The sequence below is a fragment of the Canis lupus genome, chromosome 16, assembly GCF_003254725.2.
Source record: "Canis lupus dingo isolate Sandy chromosome 16, ASM325472v2, whole genome shotgun sequence".
In the NCBI taxonomy this organism is placed as follows: domain Eukaryota; kingdom Metazoa; phylum Chordata; class Mammalia; order Carnivora; family Canidae; genus Canis; species Canis lupus.
Genome location: NC_064258.1, coordinates 37629224 through 37643258, shown reverse-complemented (window position 1 = coordinate 37643258; position 14035 = coordinate 37629224). Strand labels below are relative to the sequence as shown.

The window sequence follows — 14035 nt, the reverse complement described above, 5'->3', positions numbered from 1 at the left end:
TTCCCAAAAGGTTTATTTCATGCAAGGGACAAGAGTCCTATCGCAAAGTTATTTTAAAAGGAATTTCCTCTTCTGCCCATAACCCTGAGGAACCCTTGCCTTAAAAAGTGAGAGCCCTTGTTGACAACTAGTACAGATGGAGGGGAAAGATATTCTTAGTGTAAAACTAGCAAAAAGAGAGGATGAGACCCCAGCCCACTCTATCAAGTCACTTTTGTTCACATACAGCTGACTCATCGTTGAGACAGGACTGTACACAATCTCCAGCTTTGTTCAGCTTCTTCTTTTTTAGAGAAAATTGAATCTTCATTTCACTTTCAGGACATGTCCAAAGTTAGAAATACAAATCCCCAACATAATTCCAAAATCGATGGAAGGAATCTAGACACTTATCCCCTTAACTTTCCTCCCTTGTTTATAATTTCATAGCAAATTTCCTATTCATTATCTTGGGTGAAGAGAGCCCAGGTATTGTTTGAAAAAAATAAATCATCCAAATGAAAATTTTATAAGAAGATGGTGATTATTGACACTGGATGCTAAGTTACCTTTAGTATCTTATAACCTAAAATGGAAACCATAGAAACCAGTAATTGTACAATATGTAAGTGGACACAACCTAAATACTATGATGTCAACACTGTCTTTGGTTTATAAAAGAGCAAAGAGGGATAAAGTGTGTGAGGTGAGTGTTCAGAAGAGTAGAAGTGAATCTCACTTTCCTTATAATTTTTTATGAAAAAACTGACTCTAAAACTAAAATCTGAGGCTCTCCTTGAAAAGGAGGAGAAATGTATTAAAAGAGAGAAGCTTCTGTTTTGATAAGAGTAAAGTCATAGTCTGGAAAGTGAAACAAATGTTGGATGGACAGACAGACGGACAGATGGGTGGGTGGGTGGATGGATAAGGAGTAAAAAGAAGAACCCCAAAGAAAAGTGAAGGTGACAAGCTGGTTAGTAAATATAAATAAAAGAAGGAAGGTAACTTAAGATCTGGAGAATAAAGACACAGGTCATTTGGCCTGTGTTCAGGAATACTTCATATACAGCATTCAAGATGTATTTTAGGGAAACTATTAGAAACAAGTAGGTTAGTTGTATAGAAGTTAGACAAGAATGTTCAGAATATATTCTAGAGATTTTAGAAACTCTGAAAACCTCAGCGGCATAAATTGTTTTTCTTCTTAATTGCTGGACTACAATAGTATTTAAATAACTATAATGGTGACTGAATTTTAACCTAATATGTTAGGAATTAGAAATCTTTCTTCTTAGACACATTCTCAGGTCCTTGTCTTAGGGTCCTTGTCGTTGTTCTATATCATCTTCTTAAATTTACTTTCTTAATGAAGTAAGTTCTTGATTGGTTATTATCACAAGGCATAAAGTATTTATGAAGCACTTGTTTTTAGTCAAGATTTTATTTTGTTTTTTATCCGGGTTTTATATTGAGGTGGTCTTTACAATGTAAAACCTAATGAATATTTTTGTTTCATTTTTATTGTTTTACATGTGGAAGTTTCTTAACATAGCTTGACATTACATATTTTAATTTTTTTTTCATTTCAAGTTATTTCAAAAGAGAATGGCTGCTTTTGAACATTCTGAAATATAATTCTGAATGCTTCCTATAACCTTGAATGAAGTCCCAAATAAATCAGAAACAGGTTGTTTGGATTTTTTTCTTTTTTCTTTTTTTCCTTCAATTGTCAGTTCGCTTTATTATTTGAAGGGGAGTAGGGGGGAACAAAACTCAAAATAAAATCCCTACTTGTTTCATAATGACTATCCACATGAAACCCAATGTATTCAATCATCGGAATCAACTCCATCTGTCTTCTGTGCTCTGTGGTTATAGTTGAAACTATAAATGGAGAACCACAGCCAAACCTTGGTCTCGTGGTCTGCACGGTGTCAAAATGGAAACCAATCTTGTAGACACTGTTCATGTCCAAAGCTTCACTGGGGAGAGAAAACACCAATGTTTCAGTCTACTTTCATTACAAATATGGATTCTAAAGCCAGACTACCGCAGTATGAATCACAGCTCTGCCACTCTTTAGCTGGGTGACTTCAAGCAAATTATATAACAATTCAGCACTTCCATTTCCTTATCTATAAATTGAGTAATTTGCAATTATTAATAATCTTGTAGGATTGTTACAGGAACTAAATGAATTGATACATCTGAATCTCTTAGAATATTGCCTGGCATGTTGTAAACACTTAAGTAAATGCAGGCTGTTAGGGCCATTGTTACTTTTCTTAAAATGTTATGTTTAATTGCCACAGTTTTAATAAACAAAAACATAGTGATACTTGTTATAGTTAACAAAATTGAGCGTCATAGCATACTACAAAGAGTGGTGCTTTAGAATGGAAAGAGCATGAGCTGGAGACAGAAGACTCAGCTTCAAGTTCAGCCTCTAACACCAATCAGCTCCATGGTTTGCTTTTTTACCCATTTCTCTGAACTCTATGTTGTCGTTCATAAATACATAGAAATAACATCCTCCCTTCCCTGTCTTGTGACATATATAAAGATAATTTTAATGTAAAATAAGAATTTTTTAATATAAAATAAGAATGATTTAATAAAAGTATATACACAATTGAATGAGAACAAAGAGAAGGCACTAAAAAGTCTGGACTAGTGGAGCAGGAAGAAATGATCCCTAAGAGAAGTGAAATTTCAATGGTGGTTCTAAGGAATGAACAGAAATGTACTAGTCACTGTATTCAATGGCATTTAAAAAAAAAAAAGTCATGTTTGGAAATCAGTGATTAGGATGAGTTTATATGTGAAAGTCCATTCAAAGCTACAAATCGCTATTAGTGGTAAATGCTGCTTGAACTTCATGTTCTAAATACCAGGCCAAGGAGTTGCAGCTTTATCTGAGTTCCTGATATATTGGGAGAGGTAACCTCTAGAACCAAAGCAACAACTCCACTTTGCCTTTCTAAACGGTGCAATTCAAAACAAACGGCCAACCTATTGAACGTGAGAATTACTGGTGTCAATTTAGTGTGAATGGGATTTTTTTTGCTTTATCCCTTTGCCAACACTATTTTAAAAATTGTTTATTAGCTCAGACCATGTTCCAGATTTTGAATCTCTTCTAGGACTTACATTAGTTTCCAGAAGATCTTTTATTTTGAGATCTTTTTTCTTAAATCTCACCTCCTTTTTTAAAAACATAAATCAATGACTTAAATACCTACTAATTAGGGACTCTGATCCACTATGACAGCTACTATTAGCAAACTGTGTTGATATAATTACATCCAAAAGCAAGTAAGTTGGACATTTTAGTTAGATTTCTTGAATCTTTCTGAAATGTTGAAAATGGCTTAATGACACATCACTCTCTTTACTCCACTAGAGATTCCACCTAGACCCTAGGTTAGAAACTATTCCCAGAATTAGATAAAAACGTCTGAAATAAGTAAGGACAGGAACTGAAATATTTCATGGGTACTCATTATTCAAAAAAAAAAAAAAAAAAAAACTACTGAGTATATATCATAGACCAGGTAGTTTGCAAGGAGATGTAAAGAAAGACCAATTAGAGAAAAAATAAATTGGAGGATATTCTGGACTGGTTTTTAAGTACTCTGAAGTAGTGAAATCAAATTAAAGTCCCACCTGTGCCCCCTCTCCCAAACATCCCCACCGCTAGAAATATTCCCAGCTCATTTCAAGCCATGATTATAGGTGACTTCACCTAAAGAAGTACTTACGGAGGGATGCCTGGGTGGCTCAGTGGTTGAGCATCTGCCTTGGGCTCAGGTCATGATACTGGGGTCCTGGAATCAAGTCCTTCATTGGGCTCCCTGTGGGGAGCCTGCTTCTCCCTCTGCCCATGTCTCTGCCTCTCTCTCTGTGTCTCGCATGAATAAATAAAATCTTAAAAAAATAAGAAGTACTTAAGGATACTTTGATATTAGGTATACAACATAGTATACCGTGACTGTGAAATAGGGAGAAGTTCTCTTAGCCTCACATAATCAGCACAAATTATCACAGGATTGCTGAAGAATAGTTTCTTTCTGTTTTCAGAGAAAATATAAAAGCTGAAAGAAACTGTAAGAGTGGTATCTGCTGAAAATTAAGAATCGTAGAACCACAGAATCACAGGATGGGAGGAAGCATAAACATGGTAAGCCTGTAGGATACAGCCCATTGTAAGCCTGTAGGATACAGTCGATAAATGAATAGTCATCTATCCCCTAAATAATGGCCTGTGAATCAGCACTAATGGACAACACAGCTTACAGTGGTGGCTGTTGAAATGAGAAAAACCAGGGCAATAGAGTAAAGCTTGGTATTTTGTTTGAGAGGAGAGAGCAATTATTTTAATACAGAAAAATATAAAAGAATAATATAACAAACATCCTTGCATCCTGCATCCAGAATTGACAAATACAGACATTTTATTTTATTTGTGCTATTGTTTTATTACATAAAGAAATAAAATATTGAGGACAAAATTGTCCTTCTCAACACCACTCCAGTCCCTTTCACCTCTCTGCATCCAGAGGCAACCATGCTCATGAGTTGATATTTCTTCTTCCATCGGTGTACGTGCGTGGATGTATCGATTGCATGTTTTAAATTACACAAATGATATCTCTTTCATAGAACTGAATTTATTTACTATTCAAGAACTATCTGTTCTTACAGTATTTTCTATTCTTAGCTTTTTTAAAAAGATATTTATTTATGTATTCATTCATTCATTCAAGAGAGACATCATGAAAGAGGCAGAGACACAGGCAGAGGGAGAAGCAGGCTCCCTGCGGGGAGCCCACTGCGGGACTCGATCCCAGAATCCCGGGATCATGACCTGAGTCACAGGCAGACTACACTCCAGCACTGAGCCACCCAGGTGCCCCCATTCTTCTTAGCTTAAAACATTTTTTTACTTCAGGGGATCCCTGGGTGGCGCAGCGGTTTAGCGCCTGCCTTTGGCCCAGGGCGTGATCCTGGAGACCCGGGATCGAATCCCACATCAGGCTTCCGGTGCATGGAGCCTGCTTCTCCCTCTGCCTGTGTCTCTGCCTCTCTCTCTCTCTCTCTCTCTCTCTCTCTGTGACTATCATACATAAATAAATTAAAAAAAAAATTAAAAAAAAACATTTTTTATTTCATTAAATGGTGCCAATTAATATAACTGGCAAACTTGAAAAGCTATAGCCTGTGTTTCTACAATGATCCTTTGCTTTTATTTATTTATTTGTTTGTTTGTTTATTTTATTATCTCTGAAACCTAGAAGAATGGGAATGAAATCACAGTATACCTGCCACATGGCCCACAAGCATCCACTTGGACATCTCTAGGGAAGGGCACGTCACTTGGTACCGTGGTGTCATATCTAAGGAGCTGTTAGAAAATAGTCCCCTGAGTGGGTCTGAAATCTGTCTCCATGTGTCTTCTATTCTATGCTTTGCATCGTATACTTTGAAGTCCCACAAGGAAAAACAAGTTTAATTCTTCTTCTTCACAAATGTCCTACCACTAGAGAGAGAAATCATAGATTTTCTCTGAATCTTCTTTCCTACAAAGTTGAGTATCCTTATTTCCATCAACTATTCTTCATAGAACATGGTTCCAGTAATAACAAGCTGCATTCATAGTCACTTCAGCTGGGTTGTTCACCATTGATAGGAACTGTTTATTTATATATAAAGGCTCAAAACTGCCACTGCAGCTGTTGCTACTTGTACAAACATGTTTGACGAGGCAACTCATCTGCTTTTGATCTTGAAACACAATGACTGCCATCCCAAGTTGCTGACAAAATTTGTTAGTCGACTTCAATGGGTAGCCCAAGGTATCCAGGTAACTCCAAAACTACTCTGCAAATTGGTGATAAGTTTGGGATTAGAACCCAAAAACTTTGAGGTTCTAGCTATTTCTACCCCCATGTTAAAATATTATGATATCAGCTCTGGCCAAACGAATGAGAAATTGCTGTACCAAAGGGGAAAACCACACTCGGTGCTTTTCTCAGTGTGTGTGCACCAGGTTTTTTTAAGGAAAGGTTGATTTCCCTCGGTTTACTTTCTTATCCGTAACAAAACAGGATAATTCAAGTGTACAATGCCCCTTCAAGTTGACCATGAAGGGGATAAAATTCATCGTTTCTTTTTAATCCCCAAAACAGAGTCCTTGTGCTTTTGCCAGCACTGACCGGCCTCTGCCTGTGACAGCCTTCCAGATCAGGTGTGTTGATTCAGACTCAAAACAGCATTTGCAAACGTTTTTGGAACATATCCAGTCGCAGCATACACAGCTCACCAGGGCCTGCTTTTACTCCAGTCCTGATGTCTGATGCCATCAGGAAAAGCATTCTTCACAAAAATGTAAGGTATTATTTTCATATAATATTCCAAGGAGATCAGTAATGATATGTGCAAAGGGCGAGAGATGATTCATGACTGCCCACTCAGCTCCCAAGGAAGTTTCTGAGGCTGATGAATCATTCCGCACGGCAATTGGCACGAGGGCCTTGGAAGCTATTCTGATGGCAAAAGCAGCACTCTCACTTTCCTGAGGATGGTGATGGATGTCCCCCCGCCCCCACTCTGGGGACCTGGGTTCCCTGGAAAAATATGGCATTTGATAAATATTTTGAACCCAAATATGTTTTCTTACTGAGAGAGTAATTGTGCATTTCCCTGTGGGAAGCTCTTTTCAAAAGTTTACTCATATTCTGAGACCAAGTGTCAGCCACTCTCTGTCACCCACTCTCCAATGAATTGCTATAGTATATTTAGTGCACATTTAAGCTGGCACAAAAAATACCAACAAGAAGCATGGTTTTCTGAAGCTGTGTATCAAGCATGTTTGTGGACTTTTTAGGGGGCACAGATATTCTCTACAGATGACCAAAATAGATGTTCATTTCCTTCAGCGTCTTACTTAAAATGGATTGTTGGTTGAAATCCAGTGCGTGCTGGCAGATTTCCACCTCCCAGGGTGCACCATAGTAATTACAACTTGTTGGCATTCTTTTCAGCAATTTCAGAAGGGATACCAAGAATTGAGCACGCAAGAGGTTGAATCATCCTTTCATCCCTTGAATGTACTCACTTCCTTTGGTTCTGGCCAAAGCTTTTTGGAAGATACTCCGGTGAACTTCCGTTGCTGGTGTAAAGTAAGCAGTAGAAAAACAGAAGGCAACAACCAGGAATGGGTGGCTACAGCAGAAACAAGGATCAGTACCTCTGACCCACTGGCCAGAGGGAGCCAGGGACTCCAGCCATCACCATTGTGATGCTGTTTCTGTCTGGTTAGTGCAGTAGGCAGGTCAGCTTTTAACTTTGAAAGTATGTGGGGGTTTTTTTAAGCTTTTTTTTTTATACCATCCTACAGCCCTGAATGGGAACTCCCCTCTCCTAATTCCAAAAAGATTATTCAAGAAATGTTAAGTTTGGTGTTCAAGTTTGATAAAAGATACTGTCCCTGATAATCTTCAAAGGATTCACTTAGTGAGGGCAAAAAGATATTATCTGTAGAAAGAGCACAAGTAATACTACATGGTAATAATATAAGAGCCGTCATACAGAGACTCATATTCACTTGCCAGATGAATGTGAGTCAGTGAGAGTTCGTGTGCCTTGAGCCCCAGAGGTTTCTCCACAAGGAAGATCTCAAGAAGGAGGGAAGGCTGGATTGGGTTGGATTGAAACAGCCAGAGAGCAAGAGGGTGCTATTGAGCAGGGGATGAGACAGTCTCTCGACAAAAGTTTTATCAAGAGGCTAATTGTATTTGTTGCTCTGGCTGTCCTAACAAAGGCTAGGTGGCTTGAACAATAGAAGTTTATTTTCTCATGGTTCTGGAGGCTAGAAATCCAAGATCAAGGTGTCAGCAGTGTTGCTTCTCCCAAGGTCTCTCTCCTTGGCTGCAGCCTCCTTCTTACTGTTTTGTCCTCATGTGGTCTTGCCTCCATCTACTTGTGCCCTTGGAATCTCCTTCTCTTTGCACAAGGACACCAATCAAATGAATTAGGACCAACGCTAATAACTTAATTTTAACTCACCTCTTTAAAGACCTCCTCTCCAAATATGATACCATTCTGAGGTAGGAGGGGATAGGACTTCAACATATGAATTTGGGGAGACACAATTAACCCTGAACACTAATGAAACTCACATTTCAGAGACCCTAACTTAGATGGGCCTTTGTGTCAGGAGTTGTGTTGTTCAAGGCAGGTAGGAGAAGCTACACTGGAATCACTTCTATGTTAATGTGTCCGGTAAATTGCCAAGAGATATCAAAAGAGAAAAACCTGAATCATCAAATCTCCAGTAATTCCTTTTCATATCCTCTCTTATGAATGAATTGATATTCATTTTCACACATAACTTTGTATATTAGTTGCTGGTGCTTAAAGGGGGCATCACCCAAAATTGTGTAACATTAGGTTTCGCAGAACCTGAGTCCAGTCTTTGGATATAAAATACACACCAGATTTCAGAAACTCATTATGAGATAAACAATGTAAAATCTCTCATTATTGATCTTTATATTGATTACCTATTGAGATGATGATATTTTTGGATATGCTGGGTTAAATAAGCTACATTATTAAAATGAATTTCACCTGTTTCTTTTTTAAAGTGGCTACTAGGAAATTTAAAATAAAGAAGTGGCGGGCAACCCTGTCAGGACCCCTCTCACTTCTAAGAGTTTTCTCTGTGTCTTTACTCAATAAACTTCTGTCCCTTTAAAAAATAATGAAAATAAAAAATAAAATAAAAAAGTGACTATGTCATATTTTTATTGGGCAGCCATGGCTGTCTCATAACACACCTGTTCCGAGCCAGATGCTTCTCTGATGCCTTGCTGAAGCCTAGAGCTTGTAGGGAAGAAAAGACCAAGAGCCCTACCTTCTTCTTCTTCTTCTTCTATTTTTCCTTAATGAAAGTATAGTCAACACACAGTGTTACAATAGTTTCAGGTGTACCACATAGTGATTCCACAAGTTTATACCTTTGATTGTGCTCACCAGTAATCCTATCTTCTTTTGCCTTTATGCTAATTGCCTTCTTAATTTGGATCTGACTGTATTTTTACCTAATTATCATTGCATTTAGTGATGAGGGCCTGAGTATCATTGCTAGAAATCCTTGTGTCAAATAGACTTTTTCTGTCTTGGCTGGAATTCCAATGATGTTGGTGCTAATAGAAGAGTATTTTGAATTTGAAACAAATGACTAATAAACAAGTGTATCTGTATATAACCTCACAGGAAGAAACTATTTTAACCTCTATTGTTGAATAGCTCTTACATAAGAGTCATTCACAGAGAGCCAAAATGCTTACAATTATTTTATCATGGAAAAATTTTATGCTGTAGAAGTGACTTTGGTGAGTTGAAGTCTAATGCACATTAAAGATCTTTAAATAATTTGAGAAGAGTCTTGTCCAAGGGAGCAGTTCCTTTTTTAATATTTCATAAAAATATACATTTCATAAAAATCTATAAAAAGTAACAAAATGAACACCCTTACCGCCCAACTTAAGAAATTAAGTGTCTCCAATACTTTAGGAAGTCCCTCCCATTTCCCAGAGTAACCGCTGGTCAAAATTTTATGCTTATCATTATTTTCCTTTTAGTAGGAATTTTACTACCAAAGGAGCTGTTTAAAAAGCTGGTTTAGCCATTTAAAACTGCCTCTGTGGTATGGGCCTGCTGAAAATACTTATCCTGGATTTTATATAGCAACGTAAACTCCCAAAGCAACTGTTCTATTTTTACGAATATTTTTCCATTAAGGAGAAAGAGGTGGAGGGAAGGAGGGCAAGAATAAAAAAATATTAACTTATGTGATTGTGCTTTTATATAAGAAAGTGCCACCACAGAGAGAAATGCAATTATTCAGGCTGGAGCTGGAGGGTTGAAGGGCCAAGAAAACACTGGTGAGCCGCCACTGGAAATTGCATCAAAAAGTCTGGCACATAATAAATATTCCACAAATGTTAGTGGCTCTCCTGAAGAGGGAGCAACGTTGAATGCTTCCAATATTCCCAGGTGATTATGATTAATTTCCTTACCCCTACTCTCCTAATGGTAGAAGTCAAGAATCTCCCTAGCTTCAGCTTATTTCCCAAATACTATGTTCATTCTTACATAATGTAAAATTTAATATTTATGTAAGTGTTGGTTAACTGACTTTCTCTGTATCTCCTCTGTATCATCTATGTGGTCCTCTGCCATCCTTCTATCCATCTTGGAATGCATACTCAAACAATTGTAGAGTGTTTTTCTTCCGCAGCTCACCTCAACAAATATTAATGACCACCTACTCTTTGCCAGATGCTATATTAAACTTGCAAGACAGAATGATGAATATGACATGATCCCAGCTCCAAGAACTTATATTCTAGTGAGAAAAGCAGAGAGGTTAAAGAGACTTTTTCACTCCACAGATATTTATTGAGTACCTAGTAGGTGCCAAATGCTCTTGGGCTCCAGGGACACATCAGTGACTGAAACAGACAAACTTTCTGCTGTCATGGAGCTTGCATTCTACTGATGAGAGGTAAACAATCAAGAAAATAAAGAAGTAAATTATATGTTGTGTATACATTATTCTGTTAGAAGTCAGGAAGTGCTGGGGTGAAAAAATAAAGCAGAGAAGGGGACCACTGTAGAGGTGTTGAGGGGAAGAGTAACGTGAGTGACATTTGGAATCAGGTGTTCAGGGAAAGAGTCTCTGAGAAGGTGACACTTAAGCAGAGACATGAAGAGTAAGGCAGCAGCCATAGGGCTCTCTGGGGGAAGAGCTTTCCAAGCAGAGAAAACAGCAAGTACAAAGGTCATGAAGTGAAAGCAAGCTGTGGGTCCCTTCCCCCCGACCCCACCCAGATTCCTTTTAAAGAAACATCAAAGTGGCCAGTACAGGAACAGGAGAGAGTAAGGGAAAGGTCATAGAAGAAAAGGTCAGAGAGGTGACAGAAGGAAGGGCCCGGTAAGCTACCGAAAGGACTTTGATTTTTATTCTAAGTAGAATAGAAAGCCAGCAGAGGGTTATCGGAGGAGTGATGTTGGTTGACTTAAGTTTTAATAGGATCCATCTGACTGCTGCACCAATAATAACTCCAAAGGGACAAGGGTGGAGGTAAGGAAACTAGGAAGCTATTGGAATAATCCAGGCTAGAGATGACATTGGCTTAGACCAGGTTCAGAGCAATGGAGGTGATGACAACCGGTTCACTTGTGGGTAGATTCTGAAGATTGAGCCAACAAGATTTGCTAATATTGAGTCTGGCACCTGAGAGAAAGACAGGAGGCAGGAAGGACTGACTACAAGATACTTTTTAAAAATGGAGTTGTCAGGAACCAAGATGGACAAGACCAAGGGAAAAAATAGGTTTTGAGTGGGAGATCAGGAATTTTTTGGTTCAGTCATTAAGTTTTAAATGCCTATTTGACAGGTAGAATTCAGGGAAGAAGTTTGAAATAGAAATATGAATTTGAGCGTTATTAGCATATGGATGGTATCAAGGCCATGGCTAGATGAGCTCACCAAAGAGAGAGTTTAATTGGAAAAGATGTCAAAGGTGTCTGAGCCATTGGGCACTCCAACATTAAAAGTCTGGGGGACAGTAAAACCCAGCAAGAGACTGGAAGGTCATGGCAAATGAGATAAGAGGAAAACCAGGAAGCATACAACTGAACATCAAACAATACAGGTTTGGTGCACCAACCCCTTCATAGTTGAAAATCCAAGTAGAACTTTTGACTCCCCAAACACTTAACCCCCAACAGCTTACTGTTGACTGGAAGCCTTGACAATAACAGAAACAGTTGATAAACATGTATTTTGTATGTTATATGTATTATATACTGAATTCTTATGAGAAAGCATGCTACAGAAAAGAAAATGTTATTAAAGCCATAAGGAAGAGGAAACATATTTATAGTACTGTTCTGTATTTATCAAAAAAAAAAAGTCCGTACATAAGTGAACTCATGTAGTTCAAACCTGTGTTGTTCAAGGGTCAACTGTAGGGCTCTGGAATCCAAAAGAAACGAGTTTTTCAAAGATGACTGAACATGATTAACTTATCAAATAATGCTAACAAGTCAAGAAGATGAAGCCATGAGAAATCACCATTGGATTTGAGTGACTCCAGATGAGCACTTCTGGGGAATGGTAAAAAGGAGAGCCTCACTGGAGGGGATGCAAAGGAAAAAGGGAAAAATGGAATTGAAGACAGTGTGGGGTAGAAGACTCTCATAGTTTCACAGTAAAAAGGAACAAATAGATGAATGGAAACACCTAGAAAGGGAGGTGGGCTCAAGAGAGGGAAGTGGATTCAAGAAAAAAATTTGGTGATGCAGGAGGAAAAGGGGAGAATTTCTGGAGTCCTTAAGTGGGCAGGAGAAGGTGGGAGTTAGTCTTTGCTTACCCTTAGATGACTGCGTAAATGAAATTAAGGACAACTTGGCAAATAAGCACATGATGAAAGAGATAAAGATGGTAGGAAATTATCAAGCTGAAGTGTTTCCCTCTCTCTGCTCCACTCCTCCACCCCAAAAAAAAACACCCATTTTTATTTACATCTTCCCTTTTAAAACTTCCTTTTGTTCCCATTAATTATTTGAGCCACTATGAAATCCCATACCAGACATTAATAGATGCATATTTCAGCTAAAATAGAAACTCCCTGCTGATAAACTGAAAATATATATGTATTTTCAATAGCAAAATGAAAAGGAGCTATCAGTGCATAATAAGGAGAAATTTTGAACAAGAAAATAAAAATTCTTATCTGTATTTTATGTCTGATAGTAAAAGTTTGGATTTGCCGATATGGGTGGGCATTTTCAGTGTTTAAATGCAACAGATGTTCCATGTTCATAAAATTAATTTCATGTAATTGGGTTTTAGTAGGATTCTTAATGAGATGCTGGTCAATACAGGACAATACAAGCCTGTTAAGAACTGAGATGAGTTGCACAATGGATAAAGATGGTATAGCTGGTGTTTATATGTAAATGAGTTGATTTAGTGACCAATCCTACAACATTCGCTTTAGAAACCTCTCTAACTCAACTTGATGATTCTCAGTGAATGAATTGTGCTCTTTCTACTCACGGTGTACTAGACAAAGACTCCCAAAAGTGCTTAGTTTGGGGCTCACAATTATAATAGTTAACCTTTACTGAGGCACTTAGCCACATGGTATGTCTGTGGGAGGTAGATTGTTTTTAACATTTTAAAGTGAGAGTCCCTGAGTTTAAATAATGAGTCTAAGATTACACCCTTGTGGAAATTCCTGGGACCCTCTACCATAGAACATAGGCTATGGCTACAAAAACGAAAGCCTTGAAAATCAAAGGTGACACCGATTTAAATTCTGAAAGCCACATAAAATCTTTTCAGTGTAGTCATGTTGAAGAATAATTTAAAAGGCAGGCCTACTATTGCACATTTGGAAAACAGCAAAGCATTTACTTAATCTTCTGTGGTCATTGAAGAATTTTCAAATTTACTTTATGTTTCCTCTGTAAACTTAAAGCAAAGCGATAAAAGCTATTTTCCTTTAGGTATATAGTTTAAACTCTTGCATCTAACAACAATTTATTATTAAAGAATTCTGTAGGGAGAGATGATGCCAAAGAGAGAGGGAAAATATAAGAATTAATTATCAAAGTGCTCCTTCTGGTTCTTTTTATCCAAAATAATTCAATGAATTCTATTGGTGATGAGGTCATTATTTAGGAATAAAGCTGGGTAGCTGGATCGATGGATGGATGGATGATTAATAGATATATATTTAAATATTTCTTAAGTGAAAAACTTTAAGAAAATGCTCAGTTTATGTGCATTTTGCTATACCCCTTTTCAGGCTAATTCCTTCTTTAATTTACAATTCATCTGTTATCTGTTCTAAAGCTGTTCAAGACTCCAGAGTCTTATTGTGCGAAAGCATGATCTTTCATGCAAAATAATAAGGAACTAAACAAATAGTTAAGAAGCGTGTTCTGTGAAGAAGAAAATGAATTTGTATCCTGA

The 14035-nt window shown here is 37.6% G+C and overlaps 1 protein-coding gene across 10 annotated transcripts in view; it reads left to right on the top strand.

The window, feature by feature from the left end:
* The window catches only part of DLC1 (DLC1 Rho GTPase activating protein), a 493459-nt gene that overhangs the window by 388125 nt on the left and 91299 nt on the right, over positions 1–14035 (top strand). Inside the window, exons 6-8 of one of the 10 annotated variants that reach the window (XR_007402565.1) lie at positions 4060–4159; positions 6168–6226; positions 7023–9275. The exons of 7 other annotated variants lie outside the window; for them this stretch is intronic. Coding sequence is in view for 2 of the 3 variants with exons in the window: in XM_049094621.1 (XP_048950578.1) it covers positions 7023–7066 (44 nt within the window). In the remaining variant the exon portion in view is untranslated. Of the gene's footprint in view, positions 1–4059; positions 4160–6167; positions 6227–7022; positions 9276–14035 lie in introns of those variants that run through there. 2 more of the 10 variants (XM_025476150.3, XM_049094621.1) reach the window with 2 other exon arrangements.